Source organism: Panthera onca, chromosome B4, assembly GCF_046562875.1.
Source record: "Panthera onca isolate mPanOnc1 chromosome B4, mPanOnc1 haplotype 2, whole genome shotgun sequence".
Taxonomy (NCBI): domain Eukaryota; kingdom Metazoa; phylum Chordata; class Mammalia; order Carnivora; family Felidae; genus Panthera; species Panthera onca.
Window position 1 is genome coordinate 77,899,493 of NC_138345.1, and position 23,560 is coordinate 77,923,052.

The 23,560-nt window shown below is 55.7% G+C and overlaps 1 protein-coding gene across 1 annotated transcript in view; it reads right to left on the reverse strand.

The window, feature by feature from the left end:
• Nucleotides 1-706: 706 nt before the first annotated feature.
• The window catches only part of FIGNL2 (fidgetin like 2), a 30,477-nt gene continuing 7,623 nt past the window's right edge, over nt 707-23,560 (reverse strand). Inside the window, exon 2 of the mRNA XM_060657571.3 lies at nt 707-4,014. Coding sequence (XP_060513554.1) covers nt 2,027-4,003 — 1,977 coding nt within the window. The 5' untranslated portion in view covers nt 4,004-4,014 and the 3' untranslated portion in view covers nt 707-2,026. The remainder of the gene's footprint in view (nt 4,015-23,560) is intronic.

Here is a 23,560-nt window from a genome sequence, read left to right on the forward strand (position 1 = left end):
GCTGAGGCACCAAAGCCCTGCGGTCAGCCAGCTCCGAGGAGAGGAGGGCCAGAAAGACCAAGGATGAAAAGCGGGGGGTGGGGGAGAAACAGAGCAGCTTTCCTGTTAGCAGCCCTAGGCCAGCACAGGCCCTCGGCACCTTGGCACCTGAAATGTCCCCTGTGGACACCCTTCCAGCAGAGAGTGGGAGATGGTACAGAGACTGGAGGAGCTGGAAGGGTGAGCAGGGAACAGGGAGGGAGGCTGGGGTGGGAGAGAGAAGAGGTAGGGTGAGGGCTTGCCTCCTGCTTTGGACCAAAGGTCAGAGTGGTGAAATGGGCTCCCTGAGGGAGAGAAGCCCTATCAAGGGAAAGTTGCTGGGAAGGACAGGAATATTCTTCTCACAAGGAAGCCCCCCGCACCCGCCCCTTCCCTGAGGCTGGCTTCTGGTGGAAAGTTTGGGTGGAACTCCCACCCTAGCATCAGGGAAACTCCTAGCATCAGGGAAAACCAGCTTGCCCATCCCTTTCACCCTCTGGAAGCCCCTGGGGCTCCCAACCGAGGACCCTAGGAGAACGGAACAGGCCCGCTTCCCCACAGAACCTTCTGTAATTGGTGCTACTTACTCCTTGGAGCCTCCCAACATACAGGGAAGCTGAGTCTGTAGTCAGTTTTGTGCCCAGCCAGACTCATGGCCACACGGTCTTCTCTCCCGAGGGAATCCTAAATTATAGAAGATCTCTACCTAGGGAAGGGCCAGGTGAGATGACCACTCTGGGGACTTTCTGCCTCGGACACCTTCCCATTTGGGTCCTCTCTTTCTGGATCTGGGACAGGGAGGGGGCAAGGGCCTCCCTCTGGATAACCCTAACGAAAAAAACACTAAGCTGGAGAGTGGGGCTCAGGGGGAGAGCAACAGGACCTACCTCCTCTCAAATCCCACAACCCACTCCCCCACACCCCTGCCTACAACCTTGGACCTGGGGAGGAAGCCCTAGAAATACATTCCGCTTCTGTCCCAGGAAGAGCAGGGGTGTCCGTGGGGCTCTGGGCCTTCCTCTCCTGTTACCCACAAGTTTCACTTTCTGAGTCTTCTGGGAGAATCTGTTCCTCGGGGGGGGGGGGGGGGGGGGGGGGGGGGGCAGGGAACACACAGGAGAGCAGCCAAAGTCTAACATTCTTTCTGAGGTCAGTTTCTTCCTGAGTTGTCAAAACAAAACGAAAAACAGCAAATTCTACACATCTTACAAAAATAAGAGGCCTAAACAAGCTACATTTCTGGGACTTCCCCCTCAAAAACAAACAAACAAACAAAAACCCTTCTTTGGGTGTTTTGTTTTTTTTGTTTTGTTTTGTTTTGTTTTGTTTGTTTTGCTTGCCTTCTCCCACCCCCCAAGGCCCAAGGATACAACTGGGTGAGGGATAATGGGGTGGGAGGGAACTCCCCACACCCTCCTCCTCAGCCCCGGACTTCCAGATCTCCTGCAAAGGGACACTGCATTCTTTGAATGAGAAGGACCAAGGGAAAACAGGCTGGAGAGCAAGGGATGGAGACAGAAGCACAGAGGGTGATAGATGGAGAGATAGGGGAGGGAGGAGCAAAAGAGAAACAGGGCCAGCATATGAGGGACAGGTCAGTAGTGACAAAGCCACGGAGAGAAAAAACTACGCGAATGCAGAGAAGGGGAGGAGGGGGGGGCGCATTCAGAGCGCGAGGAGACAAAAGGATTGTGGAGAGGGCGCAGGAGTTCCTTAGGCCCCGGGTGCCAGCCCATCCCGGGTCGCCCCGTCGGCTGGGCAGAGATGGCGAACTTCCCGTCCACAATAAATAGGAAAAACCTGAGTACACAGCGCATATGGCATCTATCTGCCTAGCAGAAGCATTTTCCTTCCTACGAAAAAAAATCCACCGGCAGCCCCACCCCTCCCCCAGCCCACATTCATCACTCCGGCACCCTCCCAGCCCGGTTTGGTTAAAGACATCCCCCTCCCGGACGGAAGGGCTGGGAGGAAGGGGCGGCTGCTCCCGCGACCTCCCGGCGCGCCGTCAGTGTCCGGAGCCGTACATTTTGTCCCATTCCACGTACGAGTCCAGGTCCTTGGGGGAGGCCCTAGGGCCCACCTTGGCGAGCGCTGCCTCCAAGTCCTTGTAGGAGAGGGGCCGCTGCAGCCCCGGGAGGCCCGCCCCGGCCGCCGCCTGCTGGCACAGCTGCCCCAGCTCGCCCCCGGAGAAGCCCTGGGTGCCCTGCACCAGGGCCGCGAGCTCCCGCTCGTTCAGCGCGCAGCCCTGCTGGGCCAGCGCCCGCTGCAGGATCTGCCCGCGGGCAGGACCGTCGGGCAGCGCCACGTAGAATCGGAGAGCGAAGCGCCTGCGGGTGGCCTCGTCCAGAGCCGCGGGCCGCGAGGTGGTGCCCACGACCAGCACACCGTCCGCCCCCGCGCCGCAGCCGCCGTCCAGGCAAGCCAGGAGCGGCGCCTGCAGCGCGCCCGCGGTGGCGGCGCCGTCGTCCCGAGCCGAGAGCAGCGCGTCCAGCTCGCTGATGAGGAGCACGGCGGGCGGGCGGCAGCGCGCAGCCGCGAAGGCGGCCTGGAGGAGGTGCGCGCCCTCGGCGGCGCCGGGCGCGGCCAGCGTCGCTCCGCGCAGGCGCAGCAGCGTGGCGCCCAGCTGCGTGGCCAGGCAGCGGCTCAACAGCGCTTTGCCCGCGCCCCGCGGTCCGAAGAGCAGCACGGTCCGCGGCGGGCGCGGGCTGCCAGGGTAGGCGGGCGGCCTGAGCAGCGGCCACACCAGCTCCTCCTCCAGCGCCGCCTTGAGCGCGCCTTGGCCTGCCACATCTGCCCACTGCACCGGGGGCCCGCAGTCCACCATCTTGCTCGTCACCAGCTCCAGGGCCCCCGGGTCCACGCCTTTGGGGGGCTCTCCCGACGGCACTCCGAAGACCCCGCGGGGAGCCGGCGCCGGAGCGCGCTCCGGGAACTTTTCAAAGGGCTCGAGTTGCGGGCCGTAGACGGGAGAGCCCAAGACCTTGAGGGGGACGCCGCCACCGTACTTGACAGACGCCTCCTCCGCGGCGCCCGGCGGCTTCGGCCGGAACCCGTTGCCCCGACAGTCGCCGTTGTCCGTTGCGGGATAGGAGGCGCCGTCGGCCGCCGTCTTGGCCGGCTCGTAGACGTACTTGCGGTAGCGGCCCTCCGCGCCCTCGTCGGCCGCCTTGCGCTTCAGCGACACCCCGGCCTCGGCGCCGGGAGCGGCCGCCTGGAAGCTGTAGGAGGTGGGCGCCGGCCGGGGCGGAGCGGGCGCTGGCAGGGGCGTGGGCGCCGCCAGGCCGGAGGTCAGGTAGGGGGCCGGGGGCGGGGCCGGGGGCGGCGGGAGAGCCCCGTATCCGGGCTGAGCGGCGTAGCCCCCCGCGGGGTAGTTGTACAGAGGCCCCGACGGGCCGTAACCCGGCGGAGGCGGGGGCTGCAGTAGCGCGGCGGGGGGCGGCGGGGGCAGCGCGGCGCCCGTCTGCGCGCAGTAGCCGGGGGCCAGGTACCCCCCGCCGTAGCCCGCCGCGTACTCGGGCGCCGCCGACGGGCCCCCGCACGCATTGCCGGCGTAGAGGGGTTCAGCCAGGTTCCCGGCTAAAACCGGCGAGCCCCCGAGGCCCCCGGAGCCGCCCCCACTGGCCGACTTCGTTCCCGGGAGGCCCTCGTGGAGTGAGGCCAAGGGGTAGGGTGGCTCGGGCCCTGGCCAGGGCTCGGGGTCCCCCTTGGCGCCATTGAGGAAGGCGGCGTCGCCATAGCCGCCCAGCGCGGGGCGCTCGTAGGGCGAGTCCAGGACCCCTGAGTACTTCTCCGCGTAGCGCTTGAGGAGGTTGGAGGCTGTGAGGGCAGAGATGTCGTCGTGTGCCCAAGCATAGTGACAGCGCTGGCGGCCCCCAGGGGGCAGCTCCAACTTGTGGGCCGGCGACGGGGTAGTGGAGGAGACGTCCAGGTGCTGCTCTGGCCACTGGTTGAGGGGCTGGGCGTGTTCCGGTGTCCAGTGCATCTTCGACAGAGCTGCGGGCGAGAGGGAGAGAAGCGCCTAGAGAGGTTCCGCAGAGCCTCAGAGGACCCACCACCCGCCAGTCACAGGCCAGGCGGCTTGGATGGCAGCTTGGAACGGGCTGCTCTCCACCACCCACCGTTGCACCCTCCCGAGCCACCCTTCTCCAGGCACCAGCTACACAGTACTTGCCTTATCCGGCACGTTCCAGGATTAAAGTTCTCTGAAAATACTTTCCTCAGAGAGATCTGGAAACGAGATGTTTGACCCTAACTTCACCTTAAAGGCAATATGATGATGATTTTGTCCCAGCCACGGGAGCGCTGCCCTCTAGAACACCTGGTCCTTACTTCCAGCCCTAATGGAGTCAATGGTCAGTCGATGGGTGAGACACCCCACCCCTGGGAATAGTCAAATCCAGGTGGGACTCAAGTAATACATGTTTGCTACACACCCACCAGGCGCTAGGCATTACAGAAACACTAGGTTTGTATAAAGATGAGTGGCTCGGCAGTTGGGTACTCTGTGCACCTCAGCCCTCCCCGAGGTTCCAGGGCCCTCTTTGGGCCTGAAGTCAGAGATTCCAGCGTCTGTAGGCAGTGCCTCATGGTCCTTAGGAAACCCCAGTGGCTGACCCAGAAGCGTTCACTTCCTTTCCGCTTAGTTTCAGTCTCTGCTTGATGAAGTCAGAGCACCTGGGTTCCAGACCCATCCCTGCACACGCTCGCTGTGTGCCCAGGCAGGCACCGCCATCTGCCTCATTCCCAAAATGTGTTTCACCACAATGCAGAAGCGTTATTTAGAATAGACAAATCACATTCCAGAGAAGAGGGGGGACAGTTAGTACACGTCACGGAAAGTGCGTCACAGATTTGTTTCTGAGCTTCCCAGCAACCGAAAACACGTTGCAAAACAAAGAGCACCAACCATACTCAAAAGAAGCAAAAACGTCGGTGGCATAGAAATCTTGGAACATTTTTTCATGGACCTCAGGAAGCAGACCTGCGAGATGTAATAAATAGTGTCCTCTTAGCCATGCCATAAACATGGCACAAATGTCCCCCACAAGTTTCTTACCCTAGTCCTGAGCACCAGTCAAGGCATGAGCCAAACACTGGTTGGTAAAGGATTCAGGGCCTGGGGAACAACTCTTCCCAGGCACATGTCTCCAATGGGCTGGCCTGATCTGAGGATTAAATTTCAAAGGTGAAGTGGGCCCATGGCATGCCAGAGACCATTTTGATAATGATTATTTCTCAAACCTAAGCTTTTGATAAGACATGTTAAACTTACAGGTTCAATATTCTGTCTTCAAATTTTTATTGAGCGAATACTAAGGTGCCAGGCAAAGGGGCAGAATGAAAGGTTTAGACAAGTAGACGACATCCTTTATGAGGTGGGAAAACAGAGGTGTATGCCAGGGGCTCTGGGGCTCAGGGAAATGTGCCATGCCTGGCTAACAAGACCTCAGCAGGAAGGAGGTGTCTTTACTGGACCTTGAAGGGTGAGGGACCAAGTTGGCCAGGCAGGCCAGAAGGTTCCAGCACAATGCATTCAGAAAGCCAGGGCTCTGTTAGCTTACTCGCCCTATTCCCTTCCTCAAGACACTCTACTGCCACCTTCCGGAAAGTTGTCATAATCTACAAATCTAGATTTGTACCATGGGGTGTGTGTGGGGGGAGTGGTAGAAAAGGCTGCAGATCGTCAGGTGGTTCTGGGGTTCTCTTCAGTTGCCCTTTCTTGCAGCTGCTTGTTGGCAGCACGACCTCTGTTGATGTCACCACCTCCTACGGCTAGGACCTGCTGTCAGCAGGACACTGTTTGAAAGTAAAACTGTATTCTCATTCCCACCGCCCTAAGGGAGGCATGAGCCATAGGTACTAAAGCTAAAAAGGGAAGTAGACCTCTCTGAGGTGGAGAGGAGAGCCCGGCCACCAGTGGCAAGAGGTTCAGAGCAGAGACGGCAGAACTGAGTGTGAGGTCCCTGGAGGGCAGATACGCATCTCTCCAGCCCCTGCTGAGAGGGGTCTCTGGAGAACAGAGGCATTACCTAGTGTCAGAGGGGGTAATGTCCTGGGACATCAGAAATCACAAGTGGTTCTGGTTTGCAGGGTTATACGATGATGGAACTTCAAGGTTCTACCAATGCAAATACTATGATGTGACATGGACCCCAAACCTGTTTGTTTTTTTATTCTCTGTTATCTGTGCTTTGTCTTCTTAATATGGAAAAGGAGACTTGACCTTGATCACACTTACCCCCCCACCCCCACCCTGCCCCAGCATGCTGGGGAAAAAGCAGGGCCCCTCTCAGAAGGACAGAGACACAGCAAGGAAAGCTCTGGATCTGGACTTATGAAAAACTTCCTTCGCCCCTTCCCAAACCCTCTGCTCCCCGCCTCTCCTGTCACAATGGTGTCCTCCCTGCCCCTCTCACTCAGCAACTGCCCTGGCCTGCAGCAATCTCCATTCAAGGCCTTACCCTCAAGACCAGCATACTCAGGCCCTGGTCATCACCAAACCTCTCCATCTCAGCAATTGTGGACTCAGGGAACCCACCTCCAGCTCTCCAAACCTGTCCTCCCAGCCTCACACCTACTATCCTATTCTGGGCTTCGCCCCTTTTAGGCAGCTCCTAGTCCCTCTCTAGAGGGAACCTGTCCCTGGCAGCTCATGCCACCTACCTGGTCTCTCCCCTCCATCCCCTCAGATACTGGCCCTTCCATTCCAGGTAATTCTCTTCTCATTTTAGCCAAGGGCACAGCTCCCTCACCTCTGGCCTTCTGTTTCCACCTTCATCTACATCTACATCCACTTTGCGGTCCGGTAGGGACCTTGCCACCATCAATGAACTACTCCACCCCTTGGCTCCCTCCCCACAGCAAGCTTAATTCTTTCCCACCTTCAAAAAGACCTCCTGGACCCCAAGTCCCCCACTAGCTACCAGCCCATCCCTCTGCCCCTTCTCTTTCACCATACGGCCTCTACTAGAGGTCCTTTAGACCACTCATTGGGGAGCAGAGGACCGAGTCAGCAGGTTCTGCTGAACTTAGTCACATAGACTGCATCTGGAGACTTCCTCTCACCTCTTCCAAGGGAAAGAACAAAGGTCTGGCCACAGTCAAACTGCCCAAGGAGTAAGCTCAATCAACCAACCCAAGGAAAATGAGAGGACAGAAATTTGCAGGGAAGGGAAGGAGGTGACATTGCCTGACCTGCACATAGGCTGAGAGTGCTGGTCTATGTGAGCCTGAGGACATACCCGCATGCACACACGTACCGCTGGGAACACCCACAGATGCACACAGCCACAGGCCCACGTGTATAGACACACAGTCTCAAGCTTTAGGGGCAGTATCAGTTGGGTGCCTCCTGCCACACCCACGCCCACAACAACCTTGACTTCTGCCCCTTCCTGACTCAGAAGGGTGGGGTGGGGGAGGATAGGGGGGAGACCATGCTGTCTCCTTGCCCGCCCCCCCCCCCCCCCTCCAGGCCAGTTACAGCCCTCCTCTTCTCACAGTGACCCTGGGCCTGCCTGTGGCCCAGCCCACAAGCTCCTGCCATTCAGCCTCCCGCACCTGGAGTGGTCTCCTTCCAGGTTCATAGGCCACACTCCAATGCCGTGCATCAGCTGAGCTGGAAGTAAGGAAAGGCCCTGGGGACTTAGGGTAAGTGTGCGCTCTGACTCCGCGAGACCTGGGTTTGAATCCACGCTCAGACACTATGTGACCCTGAGCAGATTACCTGACCTCACTGAACCTCTCCATCTGTTAAAATGCATAACATATCCTTTGAAGGGTGGCCACAAGATTTAAAAAGGTAATGTATAGGGGCGCCTGGGTGGCTCAGTCAGTTTGGTGTCCAGCTCTTGGTTTTGGCTCAGGTCAGGATCTTATGGTTCACGGGTCAAGGCCTGAATCGGGCTTCACGCTCACAGTGCAGAGCCTGCTTGGGATTCTGTCTCTCTCTCTCTCTTTGCCCCTCCCCAGCTCATGTGCTCGCTCGCTCTCTCTCGCTCTCTCAAAATAAATGAACATTTTTTTAAAAAGTAATGTATTGGGGTGCCTGGGTGGCTCAGTTGGTTGAGCATCCGACTTCGGCTCAGGTCATGATCTCACGCTCTGTGAGTTCAAGCCCCGCTTCGGGCTCTGTGCTGACAGCTCAGAGCCTGGAGCCCGCTTCAGATTCTGTGTCTCCCCCACTCTCTGCCCCTCCCCTGCTCATGCTCTGTCTCTCTCTGTCTCAAAAATAAAAAGGTAAAAATTTAAAAAATGAATAATAAAGTATATAAAATATATATGTCCCATGTAGGATACAAAATTGTGTGATAAATGGTACAGTTAAGAACCCAAGCAGTGGCCTAACCTTGCTGAGTGACTCTGAATAACTCCCCTAGGGGTTGGAGGAACTTGGAAAATGTTCTGTGAGGGAAATTCCTTCCAGCTTTGATATGACAGATTAGTCCATCATCAGCACCAGAGCACTCCAGCACTAGGCTCAGAGAGCCAGCCCCTTTTCTGTGGCTTCCGTGCATTGTCTTATGTAGCCCCCACAATGGCCCTATGAGACTACTACTATTGTCATTGTCCCCACTTTACAGATGAGGAGACTGAGGTGCAAGGAGATTAATACATCCCAAGGTCACACAGCTGTTACATAGCGGAGCGGGATTCAGACCCCAGCAGTCTGACCACAGAGCCCAGGCCCTTACTCTTGGCTGCACTGCCTCCCTGGTCTAGCCCTTGGTTCTCCCAGCCAGAGAAGAACCTGACCCTGTGATGGCCTTTATCATGCTCATCTTGTTCCTGTGGAAGCACGTTTCTGTGTTTGCCTGGGAATGTGGCTGTGCCTCACGTGCTTTGCATTTATCCTTCAAATCCAGCTGGAAGCACCTGCCTGCTGGGGGGTCCCAAGTCTCCTGTGCTCCCCAAGCAGGAGAGGATTCATGTCCTCACCGCAAAACAGCCCGGGAGGTGTGGTCCTAGGGGTCACACCCCTAGGCTGGGCGGACAGGTCTTTCTTTGGGTCTGTGACCTCCCCCGGGACTGGCTAGGACCCTAGTGAAAACTCCCTGTGGCTGCACTGTTTGGGAAGTAAGGTCACGAAGCTCTATCTCTGCAGACCCCCAAAGACGCCGGGGCCCTCTTCCACACAGGAGGGTGGAACACCATTGGACTCCACCCAGAGAGTGCGGCCTTCAAACTCACAGGTGACTGACAGCAATGGCAAGAATTACTGGATGGAAGGGTAAGTAAAGAATCCCTTAAACTCCTCCCCCTTGTTTTTAGGAAGTCTTCCAGGATGGATGAGAGACTGGGCCTTCACAAATGGCCAAACCAGTGCACCAGTCTCAGTCCCTATGGGCCGTTGCCCAGGACACTGGTGCATTAGGCCTGACACAGGCTGCGATAGTGAGTGTGATTTATAATAAGAAACATATATTTGGTCTGTGTCCACTGTTCTGGCTCACAGTTCCAAAACCCCTTGCGATGTCCTAAGTGTAAGAGCAATGGTAGCACCTTTCCTTATGGAATGGTCTTGTCCTCAGTCGCTGGAATTGCTTCAGAGCCATGAAGGCAAAGTGGGTGGGGTATTCAAAGCCCCAAGGTAACCTAAGGATGGAGGCCGGTTGCCCGAAGAACAAGCCTTGGTTAGGGGGTTATAACTTTGGATCACGCCCCACATCTCCCCACCCAAGGGCGAGGGACTAGAGGTGGAGCTCAGTCCCCAACAGCCAATGATTTATTCAATCGTGGCCTCCACAAGACCCCAAAAGGATGGGGTTTGGATCCCTTCAGGGCGGTGAACACATGGACGTGCTGGAAGGGCCTGGAAGCCCCACGCCCCTTCCCACACCTTGCCGCTTGCACCTCTTCCATCCGGCCGTTCCTGAGTCACACCCTGTGATAATAAACCGGTGGCCTAGTGAGTAAACTGGTTTCTTGCGTTCTTTCAGCCCCTCTAGCAAATTAATCGGACCCAAGGAGGGAGGGGGCCATGGGATTTAGAGCCACAGGTCAGAAGCACAGGTGACAGTCTGGACTGTCGACTGGCATCTGAAGTGGGGCAGTCTCATGGGACTGAGCCCTGACCCGATAGGATCTGATGCTATATCCAGGTAGATGTTGAGTGCAGTTTGTAGGACGTCCAGCTGGTGTGACGGAACTGGTTGCCATGTGGAAACCCCTACGTGGGTGTCGGAAGTGGAGCACGTGGCAACGTAGGGTGCGAATAAAGGAAGAGATATGCAGGGAGGGCGTGTTTTCCCTCACACAGGCCTGTAGACCTTCCTCTTCCACCCCTACCCTGGCATCCCAGGCCCGCGGACACCCTCCACGGTTGCAGTGACCGAGGGCAAGACACCCAGCCTCTTTAAGCCTCCTTTTCTTCAGGCGTCGAAGGACAGTTGATTGAGGCAGCAGACAGCAAACTTTTCTCCCACTAGGAACCCTTCCAAGCCAACTTTATACAAGATGCCATGGGAGGGGACCCCAGCCACGCAGTGCCAGCAGCCCCCTCCGACTCCCTGAGGAGGCTCCTGACACCCCTCTGGATCTTACAGAAATTCTCTGATTCCAAATGCCATTACCCATGGACAGGGCTGGGGGCAGGACAGGGGAGGAGGGGCAGCTGTGTGGCTGCTCCAGACCTGAGTGCAGCAGGCACAAGGCCGTCCTCCTGGGCAAGCTCCTCGGCCTCCATTATCTCAGCCTGGGACAAAGAGGCTGGAGTGGAGAATCCCATTGTTGGGCCGCCTATGGAAATCTCATTAATCTATTCACCACGGCTCCCACAGGCCTTTTGTCCCAGGCTTTTTGTCTCCTGCTCACAACTGGTGCCCCGGGGGTCTCTGTCCGCCTGGCAGAACTCGAACTGGGCTGTCCCCTCCCTCCCCCCAACTACTGGGCCCTGCCCCTGCCCCTGCCCATTCGTGCCAACCCCAGTTACTGCAACAGGAGAGGAGAGGGAGGGGCGACGAGGGGAACCGAGGACCTGCCACAGCCTTGCACCCGCCACTCAGGACCCTCTGCCCCAAGTCCAGGCCGGAGAGCAGCCCCTAACACAGCCAGACCGCCAGAACCCTGCCTGGGGAGCCCCCCTGGGTCCCGGCACAGGGCCTAGCTTGGGCAGGGCTCAATATGTGTTTAGGGGATGAGCCAAGGAGGCCAGAGAGGTGGCTGCCAGACTTCATGTCGCTAGGGCTGCAGCCTGTTGTCCACAGATCTGCGGTCTCACGGAGCCAGCAGACACTCTCATGACACAAGAGGGCCAAACTGGCTGTTAGAGATGCAAAATTGGGTCAAACTGTGACCCACCCTCAGGGACTCTATCCTCTAACAGGAGAGATAAGGTGAAAGCGGCCTTGGCCAAAAGAAAGAAAGGGAGAGAGGGAAAAAGGGAGGAAAAGAGAAAAGAAAAGAATGAATTCTGGTGGTTCATAGACAGTTGAGGCTATCTTTGGTGGGCCGGGGAATCACGGCAGCATTTAAATGTTTTATTTGTTTTTGATAGAGCACGAGCAGTGGAGGGGCAGAGAAGGGGACAGAGGATCCAAAGCCAGCTCTGCACTGACAGCAACGAGCCCAATGCAGGGCTCAAACCCACGAACCATGAGGTCGTGACCTGAGCCCAAGTTGGATGCTCAGCCAACTGAGCCACCCAGGCACCCCTCAGGGCAGCACTTAAAATGCGTGTGTGAGGATGGAAGGCTTGGGGTCTGTGCATGAACTTGAGGCCAGTGAGAAGAGGAAACGCTGACAACATGGGTTCAGCCATCACTGCCCACAAGGCCCCACCTAAGTAGATAGTATTTATAGATGACACTGAGTCCCGGGGAGGAGATGTAGCCTGCCAAAGTCCGAAGGGCCCTCCTCCCTCTGGTTGGTGTTTTCCCACCTCTACAGACTGTGGTCAGGCACGGATGTAAATTGGAGATCAAGGATCGGCTCTTGAGATCTGAACTCTGCCTCCCTGTCCCCAAGCTCAATCTTGCGCTGGAGAATGGTAAAGAACTTGTAGCTGGTCAGGGCAAGGGGAGGTCCACGGAAAGATGAGGACTGGAGCACTTGCCATGAGCTCGAGGAGTGGGAATGGTCTGGACAGGTATGTTACTGTCAGGATGATTCCCTTTGTGGCTCAGGGCAAGTTCCTGTCCTCCCCGTTTACTGTTGGTGAACATCACAGGCCTCTCTGAAGCCAGATTTTCTCTCCACGCAGAGGACCTAAAGAAATCTAGAAAAAATCAGCACTGCTCATTCAGGCCTGAGACTGTTGCCCACACAGTTGTACCTGTCAGAAATGCCCTCCCTTTGCCAACCAACCCTCTCCCATCCTCAGGGCCATGGCGGGGCCTCCACTTCCATACATCTTTCCTGGCCACTCCAGTCCTAGGGACGCTTTGCCTTCTTGGGTAAGCTGGACAAAGCCCCTCTTGAAGCCCCGCTTGAAGCCCCCCTGGGCAGCAAGAACAGAGGACGGTCCTGCTCCTGTGCCCTGATTCCATCCCCTGTCAATGCTCTAGGCCACTGTCCCCTTCATCCTTTCCCCACTAGAGGATCCTCTCATCAGCCTACAAACATACTGTTTTTTCTCCCATTTTAAGGCGGGGGGGGGGGGGGAGGAAAGCTCAAAATAATCTCTTGACACCCCCTCCCCCCAGCTACATCCCATTGCTCTCTGCTTCCTTTTTTACCAAAACAGTTTAAGAGTTGTACGCACAACTATTTCTGGTTCCTCCCCTTGGGTTCTCTCTTGAATGCCCTCCCTCCGGGCTTTCACACCCAGCACTGCAGCCACCTGCGTGCAGGCCACATTGTTAAATTGGTGATCAGTCCAGGGGTGCCTGGGTGGCTCAGCCGGTTAACGTCCGACTTCAGCTCAGGTCATGATCTCACAGTTGGTGAGTTCAAGCTCTGTGTCAGGCTCCGTGCTGACAGCTCAGAGCCTGAAACTTGCTTCGGATTCTGTGTCCCCCTCTCTCTCTGCCCCTCCCCCACTCATTCTCTCTCTCTCTCTCTCTCTCTCTCTCTCTCTCTCTCTCAAAAATAAACTTTAAGAAAAGAATTTAAAAATAAATAAATTGGTGATCAGTCCTCACCTCAGCAACAGGAGCCTCAGCAGATCATCCCTCCTTCCGGAAAATTCTTTACTGGGCTGCCCACCCCCTCTCCTCTTCAGCCTATTTCATTGCCCTCCTTTCTGTCCTCCAAGCCTTCTTTACACATTAACTCCTTGGAGACCCCATTCAGTCCCGTGGCCTTGACCAGTGTCGGTACATTGAGGATTCCTAAACATGATGCTTCCACCTAGGTTTCTCCCCTGCGCTCCCCACTGGCACATTCAACCTTCTTCCTGACACTTAATTGGCATAATAACATGTCTAGAAATCAGACCTCTCACTTCCTCACCGCTCCCTAGCTCCCCAGCCCCGCCCTGGTCGATCTACCCTTCCCTGTCTTCCCTGTCTCAGGAAATGGCAGCTTCATCCTTACCAGTTGCTCAGGCCAGAAAACCTGGGACCATCTGTAACTTCTCTCCCTCACGCCTCAGACCAGCCAATCAGATTGGCCCTTGCTTCAAAATCTATCTGGAATGCAACCATCACTCACCCGGATTCCTGCAGCAGCCTCCTATCCCACCTCCCATGTCTAGCCTTGTCTCTCCGTTCTCTGCGTTCTCAGAATAAAAGCCCATGTCCCTGGGCCCTGGCTGGCGCAGTCTGTAGAGCATGCGATCTTGATCTTGGGGTTGATCTCAAGGTTGTGAGTTTGAGCCCCCACATTGGGGGTAGAATTTACCCCCCCCCCAAAAAAAATAAACCAGCGTCTTCACAGGGCCCCACCACGTCCCCTTAGCTCTCCCTCTCCTGCCATTCTCCCCCGGCTCCTCCACTCCAGCCACACTGGCCTCCCCACACAGGCCTGCTCCCACCTGTACTCGCTCATACCCTCAGGTCTCTGTACGGTTGTCACTTCATCACACACTGGCCGCCTCAACCTGTTGTTCCTTGTAGCACTCATCATAATCTGCCCTACTGGTTGCTCTGCTGAACCCACTAGAAAGTTCCTTGAGATCAGGGAAACAATGGTTTAAAAGTTCCTGTGTTGCTATTTGTTTCCTTCTCTTCCATCCTCTGCCCCCAAGCACCTAGAACAGCACGGGCACACAATAAGTTTTGTGTTTTTTTTTTTTAATGTTTATTTATTTTTGAGAGAGAAAGTGAGAGACAGAACACGAGCCAGGAAGGGCCAGAGAGAGAGGGAGACACAGAATCTGAAGCAGGCTCCAGGCTCTGAGCTGTCAGCACAGAACCCATGAACCACAAGATCATGTACGACCTGAGCCGAATTCACTCAACCGACTGAGCCACCCAGGCACCCTACACAACAAGTTTTTAATAGACTATACAATGGATGGATGGATGTTTGAGCCAATAGATGAGCAAAGAGGCCGGAAATCGCCTCTGTGTCCAAAGAAAGAGTGAAAGGGTAACTCCGTCTGAGCCGCATGAAATGGTGAGGGTGGCAGGAGGCAAAGCCAGGGGAGACTCCTTCAGGAGTGGATAGGGAAAGGGTGTCCAGAGCAATCTGGCTGCAGTTGAAGGGCACTCAGCTGAGCCCCCCAGGACCCCACCTAGCCTTTTTAAGAAAAATCTTCCTCCTTCTCTCTTCCCGAAGTTAGGCCTCTGGGAGAGGACAAAAGGGGCACTGGAATTCCCATCAAAGGCCACTGGACACATGGTAAAGAGATCAGGACCCTTGGGATCCTGCTTCCTCGAGGTAGTGAGGCCTCCCCGCCAGTCTGGCTCCTCTCTGGGGTGGGAGGTGTGTAGAGGGGTGTGCTGTGGCCCTGGACTCCTCATATGTCAAATGCCAAACAGCAGGAGGTCAGCCTGAGCAGGGCTGGCCAAGCAGCCCCCATCTGGGCTGTATGTGTGCGCACACACGCGCTGGGGGGAGGGGAGAGTGTAGAAATCCCTGCCTGTGTCCGCGGTCAGGGCCACAGACAAGCTGCGACCATCTGTTGTCTTCTTGAGAGGCCAGTCCAGGGGCCTAGCGTCCCTGAGGATAAACCATCGCTTTCCCCTGGCCTTCTAGTGTTTGCAAAGAACTTTCACAGTTACCATTTGCTTTCACCCTCACATCTTGCCTGCCAGCTAAGCGTAGTCTCCCCATTTTACAGAAGGTGAAATGCAGGCTCAGAGAAAAGGAGTGATTCTCTCAAGGTCATAATAGCTAGTAAGAGAGGAAGCTGGGACTCTCAGCCCATTCTGCCAGCCCCTCCCTACCCCAGCCTTGACCAAGGTGCCTGGGCACCAAACACTCAAGTGTAGCCCTTCCATCCATCCCTGGCTCACTGTTCAGCTCCAGCTCCAGCTTGCCCCATAGCCCCCTCTTCCAGAAAACCTTTAGGACTGACACCACCAAGGAAGTTCTGAAGATGCCTCTAAGTATAGAGCTCTGTACAGCCACTCCTTTCCCACCCTGGGCTATTGAGCTGTCTGCTGATCTGTTGGTTTGACCCCCTCATGTCCGAGGACCTCTTAAGGGCAGTGCAGCCATACACAGGAACAGATGATTCCCTAACCTCTTGGGGTCCACCCTGGGTCTGGGGAGAGAGCATCTCATGCTGGGAGGAGCCCTACCCAAGGTCGCACAGCCAGGAAGGGATTTGCACCCAAGGGCTTGGCTTCAGCCCCTGATCAGAGCCCTGAGTCCTGTGCTGTCCAAATCACAGCCACTAGCCACAGGTGGCTATTCAAATTCAAATGTGTTACAATGTATGAATTACTTTTAAATGTAAGTCATTATCATTTATTAATTACCAAAATAAAAAATGTATTATGAAAGTGAAGTTAAATTTAAATTTCAGTTTCTCAACGGCTTTTGCCACACCCCAAGCGCTCCACAGTCATGTGTGGTAGTGGCTGCCATTTCGGACAGTGCAGACACAGCACATTCCGGTCACTGCAGAAAGTTCTATTGGACAGCAATGCTCTAATCCCAGCCAGGGCTCCATTCTGCAGCCAGGGTGCTTCCCACTACAACCGGAGCCTCCAAAGCTTTCTCTTGAACTTGAATGGAGTCTCCCTTCCTAGGGTCTCCAGGTAGACTTTGCTGGGACTCAGACTCCTTTCCTTAGGATTTCTGGGAAGTTTTCTGGCTAGGCAGGGCTCCAGGGGCCAGGAAGGGAGGGCTGACTAGCTGGACCAGCCCCTCCCCACCAGCCCACCCTGTCCTCAAGCTCAGGGCAGGAGAGGAGGAGCAGGCTGAAGAAGAGAGGACAGTAGGACAGGACAGTTTGTCATCTGGCCCTTCGGGCTGCGCTTCCTTCCCTCCACACCCCCTCAGCTGCTCAACACCCCTCCCCTTTGCCTACCATCCTCATCCTCATCAAATCCCAAGGACAGATGGGGGCCGGCTGCAGGAAACGTGACCACAGTGAAAGCACTCTCAAATGGCAACAGAGTCTGGGGGTCACAGTTGTGTCCCCCGAGGCCTGGCCTGTCCCTCATGTCCGGCCTCTATGGGCTGGGACTGGGCTAAAGCGAATTTCAGGGAAGGGGGAGGTACTCAGGAATCTTAGGGGGAGGTTTAGGAATCTGTAGGTGCTGGATTATTCCAGCAGACACAGCCCCAGTTAAAAATGCAGTCACTCATGTGGTCACTCATCCATCCAGCCATTCAACACACCCTGAGTAAGTCCCCACCACATCAAGATGTAATAAGAGGATGGAAAGATGGACAGGTGGGCTCCCCAACCAGCTTGACCAGGTAGCTTGTTCTGGACTTAATCCTCTGTTCAGGCTAGATGAAGATCCTTTGTCTCTGCCCAGTGGTCTGAGCAGGATGGACACCCCCCAACCCCCTCCCTTCAAACAGGCGCACATGCACGAGCATGCACACACACACACACACACACACTCCCAGCTGCTGCCATGAACCCCCCCTCCCATGGTCTCTCTGGCCAATCACAGCACTGAAGGGTAAGTCCCATTGCCCAGCAGCCCCCAGGGAGTGTATTAGCACATTTGAACCGCTCAACCAGCAATGACAAAGCCTGGGGCCTTGGGAGGAGACACAGCAGGAGGGGTGGGGGCCTGTGGGGAGCTTTCCTCCCTCCTCTCCCAGGGGAAAGCTCAGGAGTAGATTAAGCATTCTGGGGCACAGAGGAATTTGGGGGCCCCAGCTCCAGCAGTGAATAAGCGATCCATAAAATCCCAATTTACACACTCACTGATCAAACGGCCCATCTACTACCCCAGGAGGTTGGGGGTGGCTGCTGGGCTTCCCCCACTCTTGCAGAAGGTCCTGGGGAGCCTGGACCCGGGACACAGGTTCCCAGCGTTTTATCTGCAGACTCGGTCCCACCCCCAAGCTCCTAGAGGGGCATCCGTCCTAGGGCCTGGACCAGCCTGGACCCGCTGTGATCCGGCGGCCTCTGGGGGAGGAGGCTCGCCTGGCGGCCATCTTTGTCTGCCCTCCGCGAATAACGGCTAAGCTATTTCTCTCCGGGGCTGCCCCGGGGCTGCCAGGGCTGACATCAGTTTCATCAGAGCTGCTAATCACTTTTCCAGCTCTGAAACTCACCTCCCCGCCCCTTTCTTTCCAACAGCCCCTCCATGTTTCCTCTTGGCCCTACTTCTGGTGCCGTCACTGCTGGGGCATGCTCTGATTCCTTCCTTCCACCGCCACACCTCTCCCCTCCCCCTGGCTAGGAACACCGCTGGCGGCGGGGTGGGTACCGGTTCTCTATCCCTAACCCACCTCCCTGGACACACCAGGTAGGGAGAACTAGCCTAGTTGTTACCCTTGCCCCTTCCCCCAAAATAAACACAATTTGTCTTCACCCGCCTAAATTTTGTTTGCTTCACTTAGCTAAGGCTGCCTGGGATTTCAGCAACAGAAGACCATTCTCATTCACAAACATCCTCTTTGATTTATTTATTTTTTTAAGTTTATTCATTTATTTTTTAGAGAGAGTGAGCAGGGGAGAAGCAGAGAGAGAGAAAGAGAGAGAATCCCAAGCACGCTCCACACGGTCACCGCGGAGCCGGATGTGGGGCTCGATCTCATGATCTCATGAACCGGGAGGTCATGACCTGAGCCGAAATTAAGAGTCGGGCGCTTAACCGATTGAGCCACCCCGGCGCCCCACAAATATCCTCTTTTAAACCACGCGCACCCCTGGGAGCTTCCTGGCCATCAGCCACTCACCCCTCGTGAAGGTTAGCAAGGCTGATTGGCTCTGCCTACCGCCTGCTTGAGATGAGCTGCACTGAGCAAGTACACATTTTCAGCACATTTGACAGTCTTTAGGGCAGGGAATTGCTTTGAAGGCAGCAGCCCACTCTGCCACGCCCCCTTCTCACGGCCTGCCTACATTGGGTGTGGACTGGACTTCAACTTCTGAGCCCAGGGGATGGGACAGGAAGGGAGGGAGGGGTCACCCTATGGAGTGCTTTCCAGAGGGCTCAGGAGGTCAGGCTGTCTCCCAGGGGCTCCTGCATGCTGGGCTGGGGCTAGATCTCCACGATGTCCGTCAGCCCTGGCAACAGGCTGCTAGACAAGGAGTGTGGTGCAAGTCAGTTCTACTCCTTCCCTTCCCTTAACCCCTCCCCGCCCTGCTTTCCTCACCTTCATGGGCTGCCTCCATGGACCCTCGAATGCAGCCTGGACCCATTAGCAGCTGGAGTCAGGCAGGTGTCTGAAAGGCTGACCCAAGGCGGGGTCTCTGCGCCCACCCTGTCAGGCCTGGGGTGTCCATCTGGGGGTCCAGGTCCCACCTCCCTCCCGTGGCTCAGATGGTGCAGGAGTCAAGTGTCAATCTCTGTTTCCTCTGGTGTGAAATGGGGGGGGGGGGGGGCACCCAGCATCTCCCTCACAGGCTACCTTGAGGGCAAGGAAGGAAGAGTGGTACTTTTAAGACTCTCTAGAATGGGACCAGGGCTTGGGGCAGGACCTAGGGCAGGCTCTGACTTGGCCAGGTGCTTCAGGCTGGGTAGAGTAGGGGAGGGGGCAGATGCTTTCTGAGGCCAAAACAACCCAACAGACGTGAGGGACCCCAAGGAGAGAAGTTGTGCCCTGAGTGGAGAGCACCGACCGGCAGGGTAAAGTCCCTGTCCTGCCCCTGACTGGCTTTCGGGTGGGTCTGAAGAAGCTGTGGGGGACCTGAGCTCAAAGTCACTGAAGCCACAGCTTCCTAAGACATCCTAGCCTGGCTCCTGGCCCCTCTGACCTGTGTTCTGGGCCAGCTCTCACCAGCTCCTCTCCTGCTGATAGAGGCAGGAGCCTCAGGGCCCTGCCACACCCCCCACCCCCACCCCCACCCCACCACTCCGAAACTGCCCGGCCAAGGTCACATGCCTCTTCACATCCATCCTGAGGGCCCCCCACACCAGACCCAACTTCAACCTGAGCCACACTTTTCATCGCGCCTGAGAATCTAGATGATAGATGAGACGCTTTCGGGCCTCATGGATGCCCACCAAGACCTCAGACTCCATGTGCCCAGAGAAAACATCTCTGTCTTCTCTCCCCAGAATCCATTCACCCAGCCTGGACACCCTGGAGTCCTCGTGTCTCTCTACCTCTTGCAGCCTCCTTGCATCTAGCTGGTCATTGAGTCCCCTTCACACTGAAATGACCTGCAGCTCCCCCGCCTCCCACCATGGCTGGCCCCACGTCTGGACTCCGTCTCTCCCCCCCTAACCCTTCTTTTGGACGGCCGCCAGGGGTTTCTACAGACTCAACCCTCCCCTGACCTCAGAGGGGGCCTCAAACCCCTTAGCCCAGCACCAGAGGTGGCTCAGTGTGTCCTTCCTCCAGCCTCAGGCTCTGCCATTCTGGACCCCTCCAGCCACATGGGTCCATTCTCCAGGCAATACACACTCATACTTCTAGGCCTTTGCTCCATGTTCCAAAATGCCCTCTTCCCAGTTCTGCAGTGGGGGTGCTCCCACACTGTTATGTCACTTTGGTTTTGTTTTTGCTTTGCTTTTTTTTTTTTTTTTTTTTTTTTTTAACTAGGCTCCATGCCTAATGTGGGCCTTGAACTCACGACCTGAAAATCGCATGCTCTACCAACTGAGAGAGCCGGGCACCCCTATTATGTCACTTCGATACTGTTGCTGGCTCCTTCTTGGGTGCCCCGAGCAAGTGCCCTGCACTTCTGTCCTGCCACTCAAAGGCCTTATTTGCAGTTGTCACTGGTTAAAATGGGCTCCCCATTTCCTCCCTGCTCAGATACCCCTGCCCCTGGGCCTTTGCACAGCACTTTTCTAGTCCAGCAGCCCAACCTTTCCCTGCCTGCCCTGTCCTCTCCCTCCCAAAGTCCTTTCCCCAGAAAACCTTCCCTGATACAATGGCCGTGGGAAGAGCAGGGCCTGTGGCGTTCTTCCTACAGTAGGTACTTGTTCTAGATAATTCCTCTTTTCTTTTTTTAAAATTTCTTTTATTATTTTTTTTAAAGTTTACTTATTTCTGCGTGGAGGTGGGGGGTGGGGGGGAAGGGGGACAGAGAGGGAGGGAGGGAGAGAATCCGAAGCTGGCCCCACACTCCGTGAGGAGCCGGATGTGGAACTCAAACTCATGAACTGTGAGATCATGACCGCAGCTGAAATCAAGAGTCAGACGCTTAACCGACTGAGCCACCCAGGCACCCCAATAATTCCTCTTTTTAAAGATTATTTACTGGGACGCCTGGGTGGCTCAGTGAGTTAAGTGTCCAACTTCGGCTCAGCTCATGATCTCACGATGCGTGGGTTCGAGACCCGGGTCGGGCTCTGTGCTGACAGCTCGGAGCCTGGAGCCTGCTTTGGATTCTGTGTGTCTCTCTTTCTCTGCCCCTCCCCTGCTGGCACTCTCTCTCTCTCTCTCAAAAATAAACAAACATTAAAAAAATAAAGATTATTCACTTAAGCACAGTGGTTTGCAGGGGTGTGCTTCCCCACCCACCGCACCCCACCGCCTCTAGAGTCAGCCCCTCTCTGAGCCACTCAGCTTCTCACCACAGTATGGAGACAGTACTGGCCTTGTACGCACAAAGCTTGTGAGCGCTTCAATGTACAGACACTTGGATACATCAAGCTTGTGCTCCGAGGAGGCCGTGGCCCCAAGGCTGTCAGGGTTGGGTGAGACCCTCCCAGGGTCTGTCTCCTCATGGGTCTGTATCTGGGGGCCCTCCTCCCTGGGGACTGGGCCCTGGGTGGGTGTGGGTTGGAGGGTGAAGTCAGGGCTCCTGATCAGTGTTCAGTCATAGGCCCCTTTAAAAAAATTTGTTTTTAATTTTTTTTAACGTTTACCCTTGAAGGAGAGAGGGGGCGGGGGGAGGGGCAGAGAGAGAGGGAGGCACAGAATCCGAAGCGGGCTCCAGGCTCTGAGCTGTCAGCACAGAGCCCGACGCGGGGCTCGAACTCACGAGCTGTGAGATCACGACCTGAGTGAAGTCGGTCGCCCAACTGACTGAACCACCCAGGCGACCCTAAAAAAAATGTTTTTAAGTAAGCTTTATGCCTAGTGTAGGGCTTGAACTCACGACCCCAAGATCAGGAGTCACATGCTCCGGGGTGCCTGGCTGGCTCAATCAGTTAAGTGTCCAACTTTGGCTCAAGTCATGATCTTGCAATTTGCAAGTTCGAACCCTGCATCGGGCTCTGTGCTGACAGCTCAGAGCCTGGAGTCGCCTTCAGATTCTGTGTCTCTCTCTCTCTGTTCCTCCTCTGCTCACGGCCTCTGTCTCTCTCTCTCTCTCAAAATAAATAAACATTAAAAAAAAAAAAAAAAAGAGCGGCACGCTCTACCAACGGTGCCAGCAAGGCACCCCAGTAATCCACCCCTTTTGCCGTCTGGTAAACCTGTGGTCTGTTCAAAACCACTTTTTCAGCGTGCCTGGGTGGCTCAGTTAGTTAAGCATCCAACTTCGGCTCAGGTCATGATCTCACAGTTGGTGAGTTCGAGCCCCACATCGGGCTCTGTGCTGACAGCTCAGAGCCTGGAGCCTGCTTCCCATTCTGTGTCTCCCTCTCTCTCTGCCCCTCCCCCACTCGCACTCTGTCTTTCTCTTTCCCAAAAATAAACATTGTAGGGGCTCCTGGCTGGCTCGGTTGGTTAAGTGTCTGACTTCAGCTCAGGTCATGATCTCACGGTACGTGAGTTCAAGCCTCACGTTGGGCTCTGTGCCTCACAGCTCACAGCCTGGATCTTGATTCAGATTCTGTGTCTCACTCTCTCTGCCCCTCCCCTGCTCGCACTCTGTCTCTCTCAAAAAAATAAACATTTAAAATTAAAAAAATAATAATAATAAAATTAAATTAAAAAAGAAACATTTAAAAAATAAAATAAAAAATTTAGGGGCACCTGGGTGGCTCAGTCAGTTGAGTGTCTGACTTGATTTTGGCTCAGGTCATGATCTCACCGTTCATGGGCTGCATTGGGCTCTGGGGTCTGCACTGACACCAAGTGCAGATCTTAGCTGCCCCCCTCCCCTGCCCCCCTATAGCCCAGGAGCCCACTTGGAGTCTCTCTCCCTCTTTCTCTGCCCTTCCCCCACATCTGTGTTTGCATGCACTCTGTCTCTCACACACACACAAAATAAATAAACACTAAGAAACAAAAATAAAAAATAAAAAAATGTAACAATCACAATAAAAATAAAAAATACATGAGGCTACAAAAGGAATTAATAACATTAGAATACAGTTTCATCCATGAACTCCTCAGGGGTCGAAAACCACAAGTCTCAGACCAAAAGACCGGATAGAACCCCCTCTCCACCCACCACCCCTCCCCTCGGCCAGGTTTAAGATCCAAAGTTGACTTGAGTCAATTTGGGTGGCATGTGACCTCCAAAAAGGGGGTGTGATCCTTAAGCTTTAAGGACTGGGTGTGATCCTACGTTCTTAGGGCCCCAAATATGCCGCCCCCACCCCCCACCATGCACGGGGGTGGGTGGGAGACACAGAACCAGGCTGAGCAGAGGGAAGGAAGCAGGCCCAGGCCGCCCACCCAGGCTTCCCCAGTAGCCACCCCTGCCCCCCTCGTAGGCCCTTCCCAGCCCTGGGGGTGCTGAGCTGAGTAACTCCAGCTATGCGGCCTGGCCGGTCTACCTGGGCTACCTGGGCGTGAGTGGGCAGGGCTACATCCTCAGGGGGGTGGCCCCCCCATACCCGCAAGGCCACAGGAACAGAGGTGGAAAGAGAAACCGGGGAGAGGGTGCTAGGCAAAGACTGACCCACCACGACAGTTCCTTCTGTCTGTCTGCTCCTGTACGGGATCCTAGCACTCTCCAAGCACAGTTCTAAGGGACCTCTGCAGAGTAGTTCACTGAATCCACAGAACGACGCTGGGAAGCAGGTACAGCTATTAGTCCCGTGTTATAGAGGAGGAAACTGAGGCACAGTCCGCTCGGCTCAGTCACCAAGCTAGGGCGTGGTGACACCCACGGGGGCTTTTCAGCCCAGAGGCTTCTCTGCCTCTCCTGCCAGAGGCAGTTGTTAATGTTCCCATTTCACAGCTAAGAAAATGGAGGTATCAGTTGGTTCCCACCATCCTCATCAAC